At 36.1% G+C, this 18,413-nt stretch overlaps 1 protein-coding gene across 1 annotated transcript in view; it reads right to left on the bottom strand.

Annotated features, from left to right (window-relative positions):
• The window catches only part of dock11 (dedicator of cytokinesis 11), an 82,922-nt gene that overhangs the window by 9,479 nt on the left and 55,030 nt on the right, over window positions 1-18,413 (bottom strand). The window contains exons 40-48 of the mRNA XM_016242060.1: window positions 14,618-14,731; window positions 13,058-13,273; window positions 8,335-8,392; window positions 7,194-7,300; window positions 6,963-7,085; window positions 4,735-4,848; window positions 4,012-4,158; window positions 3,504-3,714; window positions 1,551-1,741 (exon numbers count right to left, since the gene is read on the bottom strand). Of these exons, the coding sequence (XP_016097546.1) occupies window positions 1,551-1,741; window positions 3,504-3,714; window positions 4,012-4,158; window positions 4,735-4,848; window positions 6,963-7,085; window positions 7,194-7,300; window positions 8,335-8,392; window positions 13,058-13,273; window positions 14,618-14,731 (1,281 nt within the window). The remainder of the gene's footprint in view (window positions 1-1,550; window positions 1,742-3,503; window positions 3,715-4,011; window positions 4,159-4,734; window positions 4,849-6,962; window positions 7,086-7,193; window positions 7,301-8,334; window positions 8,393-13,057; window positions 13,274-14,617; window positions 14,732-18,413) is intronic.

The raw sequence follows: 18,413 nt of genomic DNA, 5'->3' as shown, positions 1-18,413 counted from the left end.
ACAGACAGGCACATGACATGCATGCGCAATTACTTCCTCCAATCCACTTCAGTGCAAACTCCGCCCCACAGCTGATTCTAATGATTTTATTGGTTGTGTCAATTAAAGTGTTGATTTCCTACACTATGCTACAAAAAATGCTAACCCCTAAACCTACCCCACACCTGACCCTAACCTTAACCAGTGAAATTGACTGCACTGCGGTATTAGCGCTGAATAGCTGGTAAAGAAAGATGCAGTTCAGGAGATAAACATTTAATAAGATTATGCGATATGAGATCGTTCCGTAACTCCCCAACCGGACCTCACCGGACAATGGCACCTATTTAGTTACACCCAGCGTCACTACCCCCTCCTACCCTGCGAATTTCGAGCCCCTGGACGCCCGTGTTGCTTGGAACAAAGCGATAGAATGAAATCTTTCTCGTGGATTTCCCGCTCGTGGGTGATTCCCGTTTATATCATTACGCAGAGGTTCAAACTCCAGTCCGAACACCACTGGCCACGAGCTTTGGGCTCTGCTCTCACGGAGAATATTTATTTATATAGCATATTTTATTTTAGATCAACTAGAAACAATGTTTAATTTATAATGTTTATTTTGAATTGTAAGTCAATAACAATTGGCCGAAGCCAGAGCCAATGGTGAAAATCTTTGCGTGAAGAGACCCCGCCCCATTTTGGAGGTTCTGCCCACTTTTGGAGATCTCCGGTCTGCAGTTATACCTACTTGGAAATTTAGCTTGTGTCAGTTTAATCAACATGTGCAAGTCTATAACTGAAGTCAAGATTGGAGAGAAAAACTGCATTTAAAAATATTCTGTAAATGGTTTTTTTGCATTATAATGAGCAGTTTACTATAATGTGGGTGGGGGGCTGATTTAAATTGTAAACAATTTACATTAAATGAAAACCTCAAAAGTAACAGTATCACAGTACAAACAAAATTCTATATATATATTTTTTTTTAAAACCCGTTTAAACTGAAGCCAGTATAACTAATACTACCATGATTAACACATTGTAGATAATAAATAATTATTATTTCAAAAAACCTGATGTTCCTAAAATTATGCTGTTAATTTTTTTTTGTTCTATTAAAATTATGCTTTGTTCTATTTTCTAATCATTCACTAAACATTATTCTGTAGATCATGATATTATGCATTTATTGCATTTATGTTAATATACTTTATAATGTAATTTAATCCCGTGATGCAAAGCTGAATTTTTTGCATCATTATTCCAGACTTCAGTGTCACACGATCCTTCAGAAATCATTCTAATATGCTGATTTGCTGTTCAACAAACCTTTCATATTATTATCAATGTTGTAAACATTTGTTTAATATTTTGTGGAAACAATGATACATCTTTTCAGGATTCTTCGATTTACAAAAAGAAATCTTTTGTAATATAAATCTCTTTACTGTCACTTTTGATCAATTTAATGCTTTCTTGCTGTATAAAAGTAATAATTTCTTTAAAAACCCCAACATTTTGAACGGTAGTGAGCTAAAAGTTCCAGAGTGTGTAATGCATACTAGTACCTGCACACTAACACAACCTTGGAGTTTGAGCTGAAGTGTGATCATGTTAACCTCCTGATTAGAACAGAGCTTAGTGAGTTCAGCACTCCTCTCTTTCATCTCATCTATTGCGACATCAATCGGTTTCAGCTCCAAGTGCTTTTCTCCCACTACCTTGATGCGCTTCTTTACATAGGGAAATGAGTTGGCCGCTGTAGACACAAACAACATGAAAACACACACATGGTCAACAAACCAATATTCTTTTGACAAGCATCACCAAAACAAAAGACAGCGATTGTGATCTGATAGTGGCATATCAAAATTTTCATCTATGACTGACACAAACCTGCTGTTGTCAATATTGACTGTTTGAAGAAGCCATCTGAAAAGAGTCATTATCTAAGTGATATTTTGAGGTCGCTCACAAAAGTTGTCATACAAGTGCGTGCCAGTTTGCAGAACAGGCACATTTTAGCCCATGGGGAACATGTCATTGCCATTGTACGTGGAAAATGTTTTTTCTTAGTTTCATCAATTATTAAACCAACGTTATACAGTATTAAACACGTGCCATTTTCTTTGGGTTATGAAGATGGATGCTGCAATTAGCATGTAAATGTCTACAAGCATTCGCCTGTTCACGCTATAAGGGCCACAGACACACTGTAAGTTTAAGAAGTGACAACCACATTTAAATGTGAGAGTGAATACCATAAATGATCATTCCATGCGTGTATGAAGCATGAGTCACTTCTGAAATTGCGATTATTGACAGTGGTAACCATATCAATGCTTCAATTTTAACCACTCACAGATTTATTGTGTTTTTTTATGCTTGGTTAAAAAAAAAAAAGCAGCTCTCTATGAATTAGTTTTTTACAAACATGCAGCTTTTTGCTTCATTAATTGATGGACTGGAGTTGTGTTGATTACTTGTGGATTACTGTGATGTTTTTATCAGCCGTTTAAACTCTCGTTCTGATGCTCGAACTGAACAACTTGTCGTTAATGACATATTTAAACATGTATCAGCCTTCCCATTGCTTCCGGCTAAAATATGAGCCCTGTATTCATAACATTGCTTTCTCCAGTGAAAAAGTAATCTCATCTGAATCAGGACAGAAATGTGCACGGATCAAACACCGTTTACAAGTGGAAACAGTCCAGCACAGTTCTGAACAGGTGGATTTTGATTTGAGAGGAAAACAGAGGATGGACTTTTTCATTGGAGGAAGCGTTATTATGGATTATGGACTCATTTTTTTTTGGGCCAAAAGCAATTGTTTGAAGTTACAAGCACCTTAATGTTGAATTTGTTTTTTACAAACATGCAGCCATTTGATCGCAACACATTAATTGATGGACTGGAGTGGTGTGGATTACTTGTGGATTATTATAATGTTTTTCTCAGCTGTTTGGACTCTTATTCTGACGGCACCCATTCACTGCAGAGGATCCGTTGGTGAACAAGTGACGTAATGATACATTTCTCCAAATCTGTTCCCATGCAGAAACAAACTCATCTACATATTGGACAGCCTGAAGATAAGCACATTTTCAGCAAAGTTTAATTTTTGGGTGAACTATTCCTTTAAACAATAAAGTAATAAAACAAACACACACCTTTTAGAGGTGCAAGTTAAAGGGGCAAACTAAATAAAGAAAAAATACAACTGCACACTCACTTAAGCATCATTTATTAGTTACCAAGGTTTCAGCAAAACAAGTAGCCTTTGTCAAGGTATGATCTATACCAAGTGGAGAACAATATTGGTAACTAAGAAACGATGCTTAAGTGAGTCTGCATTTATATTTTTTCTTTAAGAACTATTCTTTTAAGCACTAAAAGGTGACGTGGACATGTACACAATGCAGAGTTGATGTACGAGTTGCAAAAAAAAAGAAGTTCAGATTTAAAAGATTACGATATACTGGGAGTAATGCCAGATCTCCTGCTGTTTGCTTACTTACTGGTAAGTATCGTTCGCCGCTTGCACTGTTCTTCAACCACACCTTGTTTCTTCCCCGTTAATGTGAACGGAGTCTCGAAGACAAAACGCTGGATGTTGTGGCACTTCTCAAAGTCTGTCTTCCTCTCTGCCAGTTCTTTCTCATCAAAGTAGGGCTTGACAAATGTGACCTGAATGTAGGCAAACTTTGGGTCTAGATCTTTCTGGTTAACCTGTGGGTAAGATAAGCAAGTTTATGTGTGGTTTATTTTATTTAAAGAAAGTGAGATGGCAGAGTTTACTATGACACTGGGAGGGGGGGGGGGGGGGGGGGTATTCAATAAAGATAATGCTTAGTAGTTCTGAATTTAAATACTCAAAAATATGCAAAGACTGCAAGCTAGATGTTTGTTTGTTCTTAACATAAACGAATCTTTCCTGCATGACGACTCAGATGAGCTGCTGTTCATGGTCATTTCAGCACAATACAGGAAGCTGGAAGGTTAAACAGAAACCCTATGACTTCTTACTTTGTTGGAGTCTTGGATGATTTTGACATTCTCTGCTCCAAACTTTTCTCCGTAGAGACTTATCAGGCGAAGGGAAATTTCAGGCAGACCTGTTAGCTTTGGCTCTTTGTAGATGTATTCTTTTCCATCCTCTTCTTCAAAGAAGACCTGAGGTCCGAAAATAAATAAAGATACATACAAAATGAACAAGTCATTCTATTCATCAAAGAATCCTGAAAAATTTATCTCGATTTCCACAAAAATATTAAGCAGTACAACTGTTACAAACTGGTGTAATGATGCTGAAAATTCAGTTTTGAATCAAAGAAATAAATTAAATTTAAAAATATATTACAATAGAAAACAGTTCTTTTAAATTGCAATAATATTTCAACATTTGACTGTTTTACTGTATTTTTGATCAAATAAATGCATACTTCTTTCAAAAACATTACAAAATGTCACCTACCCAAAACGTTTGAAAGGCAGTGTAAAAATGTGCTTGATGTTATACTTGCTATCTTCTCGAAACATATTTTAGCCATCAATTTATGAACCAAAATAGATGAATCTCAAAGCCTGACAATGTCTAGACACTGACGTCTGATATGTACAATATCAGTCACACAAGAGATCCATGATATCAATTTTTTTACACAGAGAAGTAATTTTGGGAAGTCGTAACAAAAAGCAAGTCAAAGCTACACATGTAGAATCTTGTGGTACGCTATCATTTGAACCCACCTGCCCATAAAAGGCGACTCTAAAGTAAGTCCCCAGCAGACGTCGGCCAGACTGCATCACCTCTAATATCTTCGCATAAGCTCGCTGCAGTGTGTCATACAATCGCCTCAGTTTCTACAGGAGAAAGAGAGAAATAACAGCTATGTGAGGGAGTGTGTGAGATGTTAGAACTACTAGTATGTCATTTTCATGCACTGCTGTTTAGATCAGGTCGCATGGGTATATTTTTAGCAATAGCCAAAAAAACATTGTATGGATCAAAATTATCGATTTTTCTTTTATGCCAAAAATCATTAGGATATTAAATAAAGATCATGTTCCATGAAGATATTTTGTACATTTCCTACCGCAAATATATCAAAACTTAATTTTTGATTAGTAATATGCATTGCTAAGAACTTCATTTGGACAACTTTAAAGGCGATTTTCTCAGTATTTTGATTTTTTTTGCATCCTCAGATTCCAGATTTTCAAATAGCTGTATCTCGGCCAAATATGATCCTATAATAACAAACCATACATCAATGGAAAGCTTATTTATTCATCTTTTTTGATGTATAAATCTGACCCTAATGACTGGTTTTGTGGTCCAGGGTCACAATTGTGAAAAGTTCAAATTTAACAGATTGCTTGTCTTAGCACATTTATCGACATAAAAAGAGATGACTGAGGAAAGACTAGGAACAAGAGCAGGAAATGACAGGTCGGATGTGATGAGTGAACTGCAGACCATGTCTGCAACTGTATGTCAACTTAAAAGTGTGTAAACTTTAATAAGGATGCTGATGTCTTTGTTAACAGAGGTACATATTCTAAAGTCTAAAGTCTCTTGCAAACAGTTTTCCTCAGAACTGACTCTTTATTAGAGCAGAGTAAATTGGCGTAGGCTAAAAAAAACATGTTTGTTCTTTCATGACACATATTCTTAAATAAATCTTCCTGAAAAAAAAAATTTCCTTCACTGTGGTGCCATTTACTCAAACATCTAAAACCAATGGTACGGAAATTACTTGGAAAAAATGTTAACAAATTGTCAATATTATAATAACACTATATTCATACATAATTTATGGGTGTCATTTAAAAAATTGATATGGAAAGTCAAATGGAAGAAATTTAATCTAATTAAACACAAAAAACAGTTTAAATAATGACTAGCAAGTTGTTAATTTATTTGCACAAGGCAAAGGCACAAAATAATCACAGGTTATCTTATTTGTTCACCTTTGTTAGCATAATATATACTACTTTATTAAACAGACCAGTTTTTTAACTGATGTTTTTTTTTTTTTACATTTATTAACACCAATAACAGAACATGATAAATCATTTAACACATTTTTATTTAAAGAAATATCATAAAAAGCAATGCAATAAATGTCACACACCTTTGTTGCGATTTAATCGAGTCAAATAACTCAAGAGCTTCAAAGATTAAGATTTGCATGTGTGTCTGTTGGTGGAAACGGTTTTAAACAAAAGACAGACTTTTGGAAGGGTCAAACTTCTCATGATAGTGCTGGCACTGTGGGAAATTTTCCATGTAGAAGAGTTTGTTTATGAATGGCTTTCCAAACAGTGGCTACAGAAGGCAGAGGATGATGTTTCTTATTTACTTCAGAGAGGGATTTTTACATTTACAAAATGTGTGGTTTATGTCAGCGCAAACGCTAGCAAGTGCTTGCCTAGGCATTGCTATGGTGCTCTGGGTGGCTACTAGCTCAATTATAGCTTAAACCAAATAAATAATAATAATAATAGACAAAAGTACATAAAATTGCACAAATGACAACATATTTTTATAATTTTTGTATTTTAAAATACCTCTAAAAAGTTAATAAATACTATAACTGTATATAAATCATTCTAAAATAATAATAATCTTAATAATCTACGATATTCTGGTCCTTGGATATGGTTTGGGTTTTTTCTTTAACACATAGGGAACGTGAACTGAACTACTACATGAACCGAGTAGAGTAACTGAAAGTGAAATAGATCAAGGCTCTTTTCATAATGACTGATAACGCCCTCACCACCCATACGAATATCTGATTGAGCTACTTCAATCCTTTCACGCCTGGTCAGAGTGTGCTTGTGCTTTCTAAGAGTTTAGTTATTGAGGAAGGAGCTTCAAAGAACCACAGCATTGTGAAAGAATTGGGCATCTAGCACTTGCCAAAGGAAAATGAGCACATTTCTTCAATCTGCATAGCATTGTTTCTTACCTCAAACTCGTGCCGTTTCTCGTAAACGGGAATGATGAGTCTCGCAATGTGTGTTATGAGCTCAAACCTCTCGGCTTTCCACAGACCCTCAACACATACCTCCAACTGCTCAACCAGGACATCCTGTCACACATGTACAACTGAAGTTTCACAAATACATCTTTTGACTCGTTCGTCAAACATACTCCTGATAGGGTCTTTTATGTGGTTCGATCTGTCGGTGTTGTTTACCTCAGTGTAGTACACATCTTGCATCCCTATGTCTTCTTTCATTGCTCCTTCTTCATCAATGTTGTGGGTGATTTTCTTAAAAGCTGCCAGTCCACTTGGGAACTGCTCTGAAACAATAAGATAACAGAAAATATGCCACTATATTAACACAAGATTAGCGAAAACCCTTTATACTGTTTACAAAACATATGAATCAGTAGTTGAAGACAGTAGTTGGTTTTTCATTTAAACCTAATAAAATGAATTGTTTTGCTTGAAAAATTTGCTTGTGCCATGTTTCTTTAAAATAAAGACGTCAAAGAAGGTTTGAATTTTGGTCTGATTTTTTTTTTCAAATGTAATGTAATGAAATGTAACATTTTTATTTTACCACGCTTTTTTCTTGTGTATCCAAATACAGTTTGGGGCCACGGTACATAAGCTATTGCATTATTAAAGATTACTCACGAAAAGCTGATGATTAGGATTACAAAATAACTGCATCACTGTTACCAACACATGACTTCTGAGAAACATACAGCAGTCCTTTAAACAATACCATTTTCATCTTTGGTTTCTAGTTATGTAAATTTGTGGGACCTGCGACATCCTTTTAGTTTTACATTGTAGAAGTTTAGGGTGGCACAAACCTCTAAACTGCTAGCATTTAACAAAATTAATTTGCTATTTAATTGGCAAAACCGTTTTTAAAAGCGATCAAATATATTAAAGATTTCTGTTAATGAATGCTTTATTTAAAATAAAAACGGAAGAGAAAAAACAGGTTTAAAATGCATTCAACAATACTCGAGACACATTGTTTGAGACTTTGCATTGCCATTTGCATTATGCACCACAAATTAGGGCTAGGATAGTAAAGTGTTTGTCCTGAGCAGTACCATTATTTGCATGGGGGAAAATGAGGGAAATTACACGAGCCACAGGTATTTACTGTTTTTGTGTTGTTCATTTATAAATGAAAAACAAAGTAAGAATTAATGTATCATTGTAATATGAGGTCAGACTGATTCCAATTTAGCGATCAGTGTAAAATACAGTTACGGCTGATTTATAGGACACATAATCTAAGGAAGAATGTCTTTACTCCTAATAAATTAGCATGAACCCTTTGTTGAAAGTAAAGAACCCTTTGCAAACTTACTTTTCCTGTGCAAATACTCTGCCACCAATGCAGCAACATGAACATTACACATAGCAGCCTGTGAAAATACAACAGCAGAGAAAATAAGGTTCACATTACTAAGAAAACAAATCTCATACACAATGAACTGAACTTAAAGGGGTTATATGATGCGATTTCAAATTTTCCTTTCTCTTTGGAGTGTTACAAGCTCTTGGTGCATAAAGAAGATCTGTAAAGTTGCAAAGACTAAAGTCTCAAATCCAAAGTGATATTCTTTATAAAAGTTAAGAGTCAACCATTTGATTATGAATCTTTCATTTCTCTGATCACAAATGCAGACATGGTTTTATGTTTACGTGGCGCGATGCAATGCAACGCGTAAAAAGACAGTACGAGTCATTATAATCAGTAATTATGTCCCCACTGGATGCAACAAATACCTTGTTTATAATGGGTTTTAATGTTTTTATCTCGTCGCTCCTGCCGGGACAAGGGATCACAGTATGGTAAGGAGCGTAACATTTCCATCACACGCTTGAATAATTCGGCCAATCACAACGCACTGGATAGCTGGCCACCTGGATAGCTAGCACACCTCGCTTTTCAGACCGATGAGCTTTGTAAAAATTAGCGCGTTTCAGAAAGTCGGGGCATAGAGGAGAAACAATAATGTACAGTATGTGGAAAATAATGTGTTTTTTTAACCTTAAACCGCATAAACATATTTCATTACACCAAATACACAAAATAATGTTCTTTTTAGCAACATCATATGACCCCTTTAAGCTCATCCATGTCAAAATTATTTAAAGGTATAGTCCACTCAAAACTGAAAATTTGCAGAGAATGTACTCACCCTTAGGCCATCCAAGATGTAGATGAGTTTGTTTCTTCATCAGAACAGATTTGGAGAAATGTAGCATTACATGACTTGCTCATCAGTGGATCCCCTGCAGTGAATGGGTGCCGTCAGAATGAATGTCCAAACAGCTGATAAAAACATCACAATAATCCACAAATCATCCACATGACTCCAGTCCATCCGTTAACATCTTGTGAAGTTTGTTTCTTACAAACACTCAGCTTTTCATTCACAAGAAATTAATCGTGTGGATTATTGTGATGATTTATCAGCTGTTTAAATGCTCATTCTGATGGCACCCATTCACTGCAGAGGATCCATTGGTGAACAAGTGATGTAATGTAAAATTTCTCCAAATCTGTTCCCATGAAGAAACAAACTTATCTACATCTTGGATGGCCTTAGGGTAAATAAATATTCAGCAAATTTAAATTTTTGAGTGAACTATTCCTATAACTATCCTTATTTATATGTTTTAGGGGATCCACTGCACAAGGAACTACTGTTATATAATCTTTTCCGTTGTTGGATATATTCCCAGTATGCGACTAAAATAGAAATATTAGAGAATGCTGGCAAGGAAGTGACCTTTATTCCAATTCAGTTCCTGTTTTTTATTCTGTGGGGGATATATTTACATGAAGAATTAAACAGTGCTGCTAACCTAAACATATCAGAAGAGTACGGAACAGATTAAGCCCAATTTTTAAATAATTCATAAATCACGTAATGTAAACAGAAAAAGTTAATAGCAATGAAAGTCTCTTGTGAACTGTTGTTAAATGATCAAGGATTGACCAGTGTTCAGTCAGGCAAGGCTTTGACAGGTGCTCTTACAAAGATTGTTTAAAATACCCTGAACATTACTGCCAGGAGGTGGTTTCCAGAGGGTTGCTTGCCATTAATTATGGTCATAAAATATAACTGGTTTATGTGATGCTAAAGTTTTTGTTTAAAGAAATCCCCAAACAGGCGGTCCAAAACAAAAATGGGGAAAGGTGAAAATACATCAGTTTCAAATAAAAATGTACATTTATCAAATGCATCAAAAGACAATTGATGTGCATAAAGCCCAATAAAGAATTAAAGTCTGACAAAATATATTGTGCCCTTGTAAGATTCTGCCTATCTGTAACTTCAACTTCAACTTGATTTATTTAAATAGCACATTTAATTGCAACCAAGTTGCCCAAAGTGCCCAACAGTATGCAAAAATATATAATCCAGAATATACATAAACATAAAATACAGTATAACCTTAACAATAGTGAATATGTTCACATGCACCTAGGGAAATTCTCAAGAACCAAGCTGAACAAACAGGTCTTCAGCAGAGTCTTAAAAACCTCGATAGAAGGGACCTGCCTAATATAGAGTGGGAGGCTATTCCACAATTTAGGAGCAACTACTGAGAAGGCTCTGTCACCCTTTGACTTCTTTTTAGTTTGAGGGACTGCCAGCAACAGTTGATCCGCTGATCTTAAGGTCCTGGCAGATGTAAGAAATCCTAAAAGATTACTAATAAATACTGGAGACAAGTTGTGGAGTGCTTTAAAAACCATTAATAAAATGTTATAATCAATTCTGTACTGAACCGGCAGCCAATGTAGGGAGGATTACAATAGTCTAGTCTTGAAGTAACGAAAGCATGAATAACGTAAGAAAGTAAAAGTAATAAAGGGCTTTAACCTAGAGATCAGTCTCGGTTGATAAAAACTGCTTTTCACAACAGATTTGATCTGTTTTTCAAAACTAAGGGATGAATCGATTATAATACCCAGAGTCCTCACGCTGTCTTGCACAGTTATACCTAAGGGAGCGATAGTGCAGGCTATCATATCTTTCACTTTTGGTGGGCCAAATATTACTATCTAAAAGTACCTAAAGTTGGTTGAATGAGTGTTAGAAAAACTTCAAACTTTAAAGTAAACTAAACGTTTTCCTACAGCAGCCTTTTCAATGCCTTCTATAAAAGTAAAATGTTAAATAAAATGTATTTTATCAAATGTATCACTAGATCATTTAGACTGTAAGATGATTACATCAAACATTGAAGCTGATGGTTTAAAAAGAACTGGCATTTGGTATTTAATATATTTATATTTGTATTTGAACAGGGATTTATATAGACAAACTTTTTAAAAAAGAGCTTTTGACAACTGAATACTGTGCCACATAGACGCCGATTTATGTTTGTGCCGATGGGTGCCCAACTTCAGAGCTGTTGAAACCAGAGACACTAAATAAAAACAAATAATCCACATATACGATTAAATCAACAGATGCAAGGTGTATTCGATGAAGCCCGTGTGCATTAATGTTTAACCAACTGTATAGAGATTTTCATGGATGAAATGAACAAATATCCTGCTCATTTTTTCCAACTTTGAAGCATAGCCTACTGCCACATAAAACTCCATGCGATAGCCTAAATATGAGCTAATGAAAAAGAAAACTGCTCAAACTGCTCATTTATCCAGGCCCGGTTCCAAAATTAAATACTGAGGGTGCTTCAGAAATTAGTGAGTGTGCTCTAGCCTCAATGCACAAACATTTTTACGTATACTTTTGTCCCGTCCATTGCTCTTTCGAGTGTGAATACCGCATAAATATGTGGATGTCATTCCCTAAACTTTGCAGCATGTATGTGGCCGAATGGATTATATATAGCCTAGAAAGCACACAAAAAGCTCACTAAAAAGCTGTCCCTCATCTTATTTCATCACGATCTCATGAAGTTTTGTTATAATGAGTGGATTCAAGCTTGCAAATCTCAGCACTAGACAAAAACTCTGGTGTTTTGAGCGGCAAGTGGATTCTAACTTAAACACTTCTAACTGGCCATTGTGTTCAAGAACTCAACCGATATGTCTGTGATTGGCTACATTGCTCAACACCACAAAAAAACGCTGTAAATATAAGGATTTTGACTTTCTCCAGACAATCTCAAACACAAATATGCACTGGAGAGTTTGCCAGATATGTTTCACCAATATGATAGTGAATAGAGAATATCTTGAGTTTTTCCTGTGGGTGCTCGGGAATCGGCGCATATGCTGTGCCATGTGGTGGTGTTTAATTCATTACAGAAGCCTGTTCCCTCCTCAGAGTACAAAATAAAAGGACGTAATTGTGACACAGTTTTATTATTAAAAATGAAGTTTCAATTGTTATCTGTTTCTCTGAGACGGAAACAGGTCTCCATACAAAAGCCACTATAATCTTATTGTGACGAGTGGGGCGGCCCACTCGTCACACTTATATAAAACTAACGTTTTCGGTTTCTATATAGAGATATGTACCCTAAAGGGGAAATCATCTTCACATGAAAAATACACCTAAAAATTGCAAAAGAACTGCACAATACATGAAAGATGCAAATAATCCTACTAACCAGATCTTTTGAAAAAAATTGTGCCATTTATAGATTAACCAGAAAAATAAATGGGGGGAAAAATTAACTTGTGTATCTATACGGCATCTATCTATTTTTCCCTACTCTCAGCTAATATTGGGTGCTGAAAACATATGCAGTTTTGGTGAGCTGATGCTAATTTATTGGTATTAAATTGAAAACCGAATGAAACGATGTATGGCATTATGATAAACATCTGAAAACAAACACTGTGTTTCCTCTGAAATTTCCACCGTAAAACAGCTGATATGATCTGTAACCTGTGTGTAGAATGATATTCAGGGTTTACTTACAGCTTCAGGGTGAGGTGGGGCTTAAAATGGGCCTACAGACATCATGACTGAGCATCTACAGTAATTTCATCCATTTAGAATGTGTTGTTTCCAAAACAAGTTGACAAGTTGCCTTTCCAATGCACCTGCACCAACAAAACAACACTGCATCACGTGCTCAAAATAACATACCTCCGAAAAGTCTCCATTCTTGCTGTGTGCTCGTGCCATGCTGTCCAGCCATGTCCGCCTGAGCTCCGGAGTGCTAGCGTACGATCGGGCGAGACTGTACTGAAGGTCGAGCAGCATTTCTGGGTCTTTTTCGTGCTCACGCATCTGAGCAGTGGCCATCAAAACCGTACGAATTCTCATCGTCAGACCCTTCACTTCAGATGGAAACGTTGTGGTCTGGGGAGACATATAGATCATCTAGATTTCATCTTTTAAAATGTAAACAAATATTTAACAACAGAAGCAAAAATAATTCTACTAAGTATACTAAAAAACGTATACTGAAAAATACTAAGTGTTGCAGCTGTTCGCACAAGTCACATTCCTCTGTGATATTTTTAAATTCCTGAGCTATGCAAATTTTATTGACACCATGTCTTGTGGCTTTTTCTACATCTCACAAGAATGACTTGGCTTTGTTTTAAAAAGTGGTGGGGACAGTGTTGTGGGGTTGTGGTTTTTTGCAATTACTTTACTATCTGCCATTTATTACACGGCTCTCTGAAATGCTTGATTCTTATAGACCTCAGTCAGGGCAGCAGCATATTTCATTTTAGACAGGAATGAAAACGAGGTTGCTAGGGATAAAAAATACAGTGCGTTCAATGGACTGTACTGTTGTTTAACAACATGCTGATTGTTCAGCTGAAAGTTTTGAGTTGTGAAAACACAATCTAGAACCTTTATACAGTGCATGCCATTGTAAAGAACATAAGTCTACCCCTTACAGCCTTGTTTTCATCCGTGTTAAATTCAGTATGACATCTAACCTGACTATGGTCTATTCCGCGATAATGACTGTCATCAATAGCAATGCAGTATAATGACTGCACATCGGTTATTTGAGGCCGGCGCTTCTTTCATGTCTCTTGTATCACACTGCAGACGCACACTATCATTCAAATACAGATTATGCCATCCTGTGCCCCAGTGCTAAATGGACTTAACCCACGTGAAAGCACAGCGCAGCACTGATGTAAAGCGCCTCGTATGCAAAGTTGCGTGAATGGTTTGCCAGAGACACATGCATCTGTAGATTAGCACAGGTTAATTCTCACACTTTATAGTATTTATAGCTCGTAAAAGGCTGTGTGACTATGAGGAATGATTACCTCAAAATGTACATCGGTATGCAGCTTTCCCTATTGCTTGCGTGCCAGTGATTATCCCTCTTGCTTGTCATAGGTTGCTGACCCCTGTGCTATATAGATAAACCTTAACTTTATTTACTGTAAAATGAAACCCAAGGATTTCCAAATGAATGCTAACAGGCTGTTTATTTTTCATAAATCTAGATAAATGCATGGCAAGGTTTATACAGTACATCAGGCCCCTGATGTTCTGGATGGCGCAAATGTGTTTTGTGGTACACCTATAAATAAATTATTAAAAAGATGCTTTGTTTTGACTTTCAAAGAGTGCTGGGGATATTTACCACCCGTGAACGGCCCCTTAATGAAAATTATTTTTGAGGTAGATTGAAAATTTACTGCAGATTCCAGCTTGAATTTTCTACTGCACCTTCATGGCTTTATCACTGTTGGCAAAGTTGTTGATGATGGACAGTGACTCCTGGAAACGTGAGCTGCCTGTTAGCGCCACATCAGCGATAAGCTGGCTCACAGCGATGATGATCTAATGGTCAGAGTGGAAACAAAGACAAAATATCAATGCAACATTCCACAAACTTTCTTGGGTCACACAAGAGCAGGCACAGATTAGTGTACTTATTAACCAAGGGGACAACATTGTCAGTTAAAGTCATGCTTGATTTTTAAGAAATGTGCTTGAGAAAAGAAGAGTGAAGAAAAAGAAAAATCAAGCTAAATCTAACATGTGAACATAATATTTTTATTGTTCATTAAGCTGACATTTATACAAATGTATTATACATAATGCAACCAGTATGAAAATGTAATTTAATTGCGTGTAGAAACATATACTGCCAGCTATGAAATTTGCCCTGGCAAGACAAAGGAGTCAGCTTATTTTATTTCACAGCCTAAAATGTAATTTCCATCACAGGATGCTATTAAACACAATACTTTGTATGAGATTGTTTGGAAAAGACACTGTATGTTCATGGTTTTCTCTTGTGGGCATTATATGACAGTTTTTAACCAAAATTTTATTTTTTTGTAGTTGTTCATTTACAAGACAACTCACAACGTCACCGTCGTGTAAATGTACCCTTATATTTATTGTTGAACATTGTAAGTAGACAAATTAAAAGTGAAAGCGTGAAGAGTGAGTTAATTTACTAAAAGTCCTCAAGGCCTAAACTGCCTCTATAATAGCTAAAGGAACGCCCTCATAGGTTTCATGGAGTGAAAGTACAAGCAAAAAAGCACAGTTTTGCAGATAGCTCTAAAACATTGTGAATGCAAAAAATATGAGAGTTTGTTTTCATTTATGAGGGTACAATTAAAAGAATGCATTTCAATTTAATATAAGTCATTGCTTTGCACTGAGTAGAAATGATGCAGATGCCTTAAGACATGTGAGCGAGTGGTGTTCAGCTAAAGTTCAAACAACAAGTGAATGTGGCTTGACCTGTCTCACTGGCACCATGAGGTTTTATTACACCATGTAGACTGTATCACATGCTTTCGCACCTTCAGCAAACTTTTTGTGCTTTTGATAAGAGAACAATCAAAGACACCTAGACTGTAATATCTAATATCAGATAAACAGAAATGTTTTGGATCTGAGCTTGTGACACATCGGATCGCACGCAAGTCGAACACACAAACACGAATGTCATGTTGAATTTAAACTGTTAGGTGCCGGTAAACTACCAATCAAATTTGGGGTAAAGTTTTTTTTTGTTTTTTGGGAGTAATGATGCTGAAAATTCAGGTTTGCCATCACAGAAAAAAAATCTTATTTTTAATATTAAATTACAATTACAAAAGAAAACAGTCATTTTAAATTGTAATAATATATTTCACAACATTACTCTTTTTACCGTATTTTTGATTAAATAAAAGCAGTCTTAGGCTACGTTTACACGACAACGATGTAGTCGAAAAAGGAAAAGTTTTTCCCTTGCGTTTTTAGTTTCACGTATACACGGCAACGTTTTCAAAATGATTCGCGTTTACACATATCCGTGAAAATGGACAAAAACGCTGTATTACATATGCCAGGCCAGTAGTTGGAGCTGTCACCTTGTTAGTAAACAGTACCTGTTGCCATTTAAACTCTTAAACAGCAACAACAGTACAATGTACTCCGCCATTGTTGTATATGTTTGTTCGCGCTTGCCTTTAAAATCGACACGTACTGTGCATGTCTACATACCTAACACGTACTACGCACACGCATGACGTCACCATTTTCCAGATTCCCATATTGGGTGTTTACATGGAAACAACAACGGTAGCGTTTTCAAAAACTTGCACTTTGAAACCCGTTTTCAAAAATATGCATTTTCAGTCCCCAAAACGCAGTTGTTGTGTAAACAAACAGGCAAAACGCATAAAAAGTTTCCCGTTTTTGGCTGAAAACTTTGTCGTCTAAACGGCCCCATAGTGAGCAAAAGAGACTTAAAAAAAATCTTAACCCTAGTAGCTATCTTCAGGGGTCTGGAATTCACTTAAATGAACCCAGAATTCTTTAAAATGAACTAAACCAACACCAGCTCAGGAGGTGGTCTGAGTACGATTCGCTAAACATAAAAAGTAGACCAAAAAGAGATCTGACTCCAATTTCAAAATCAGGAATAGTGTAAATGAAAGAGAACTGGGTGTTTTTTATTATTGTTAAAAATATATTTTTTATAAATCAGATTTATGAGATTTCATAAAGTGTGAAAACACCCTTAAAGCAATGTAGAGCTGCACACCATTTGACATTTCAAGTTACCGCCCTCACATCCTTATTAGCTGACTGCCGACATACATGACTCAATCATGCGATCACTCCACTGTATGTTTAACAGATCAAGAGAATCGTCTGAGAGTCATGCGTTGACAAATATGTAAAGCCTTATGCCTAGTTCACACTACAGGATTTTAAGCCCGATTTGCAAGTTAACGAGCTCGCCAACAGGTCGGGGGAAAATCAGCGGGTGATCGGCGCTCTGCAATCTTTATGTTTGAACTACACAACGATGCATCAAAGAGGCTCACTGACGCATATTTAGCATGCCAAATATCTGGACCAGTCAGCCGACTCGACATCACGTGGTGCCAGGTGTTGTGACGAGCTACAGCCAGTGAGAGAGCAAGGCATGGGTTGAGGTCACCGGAAGAAAAACAACAGCAGCGACATGGCTTAAAGAAAAGTTTGGACACAATAAATGGAGCAAAAGTTTTCATCGAGCAAACAGCTTGTAGCGCTAATTCCTTCCCAACATCCATTTTCAAATAAACAACTCCTGTTTCACGTGTTGTTTCGCGTCATTCCCATTCCAATTCTCGTGTGTGTTTTCGTGACAAAACGTGGTTTGTAGAGTCGTTGGGTGACAGAGTTGTTGTCAGCTTGTGTAGTGTGTAACCCCCGGTTGCGGATCCTTTACATAGAGTCACGTAGTGTGAACACCACAACGACTTAAAGACAAACAATCAAGTCATGTAGTCTGAACAGCACAGCGATCTGCCGACGTTTAAAGTCGTGTAGTGTGAACTTAGCCTTACCAGACACTGTCAAATGATATTAATCATATTAGTTTTACTGCAGGTTTCATATTCATAGTTGTATTAGTATTGTCTGCTTAAAGTATTTATAATCTTTCAAAAGTTTTCTACTTCAAAAAAAATTGCTGTTCATTAACACACAAATTAATTTCTATTCATCAAAGAATCCTAAAAAAAGTAGAAGAAAAAAGCAAATCAGCATATTTGAATGATTTGTGAAAGATCAAGTGAGACTGTAGACTGGAGTAATGATGTTGAAAATTCAGATTTTCCATTATAAGCCTAAATTACATTTTAAAATATATTAAAATACAAAACAGTTATTTTAAACTGTAATAGTATTTCAGAATATTTCTGTTTTACTGTATCAAATAAATGCAGCATTTGTGAGAGGTATTGTTTTGCTAACAACACAAAATAAGTTCTATGTGACACCTGCTGTCAATTACCACTAAAAAATAATTGACCCAAACAACCTTCTCAAGTTTGCAAAAACAAACTAAAATAGTTTATAGTAATGCACAGTGAAATTAGTCAAATGGGCAAGACATAACACTAGAATAAACATTACAGCAAACAAGCTTTGTTTGCAATTCTATCACAAATTAAATGTGGCGCTACCCAGACTAAGTTCTATAGTGAAATATTTAGGAACCGTACAACATGGTGACCACTGA

The sequence above is a fragment of the Sinocyclocheilus grahami genome, unplaced genomic scaffold (assembly GCF_001515645.1).
Source record: "Sinocyclocheilus grahami isolate Dianchi unplaced genomic scaffold, SAMN03320097.WGS_v1.1 scaffold645.1, whole genome shotgun sequence".
Lineage (NCBI taxonomy): Eukaryota > Metazoa > Chordata > Actinopteri > Cypriniformes > Cyprinidae > Sinocyclocheilus > Sinocyclocheilus grahami.
Note: the sequence above shows the minus strand (reverse complement) of the source record. Positions and strands in the feature narration are given on the sequence as shown.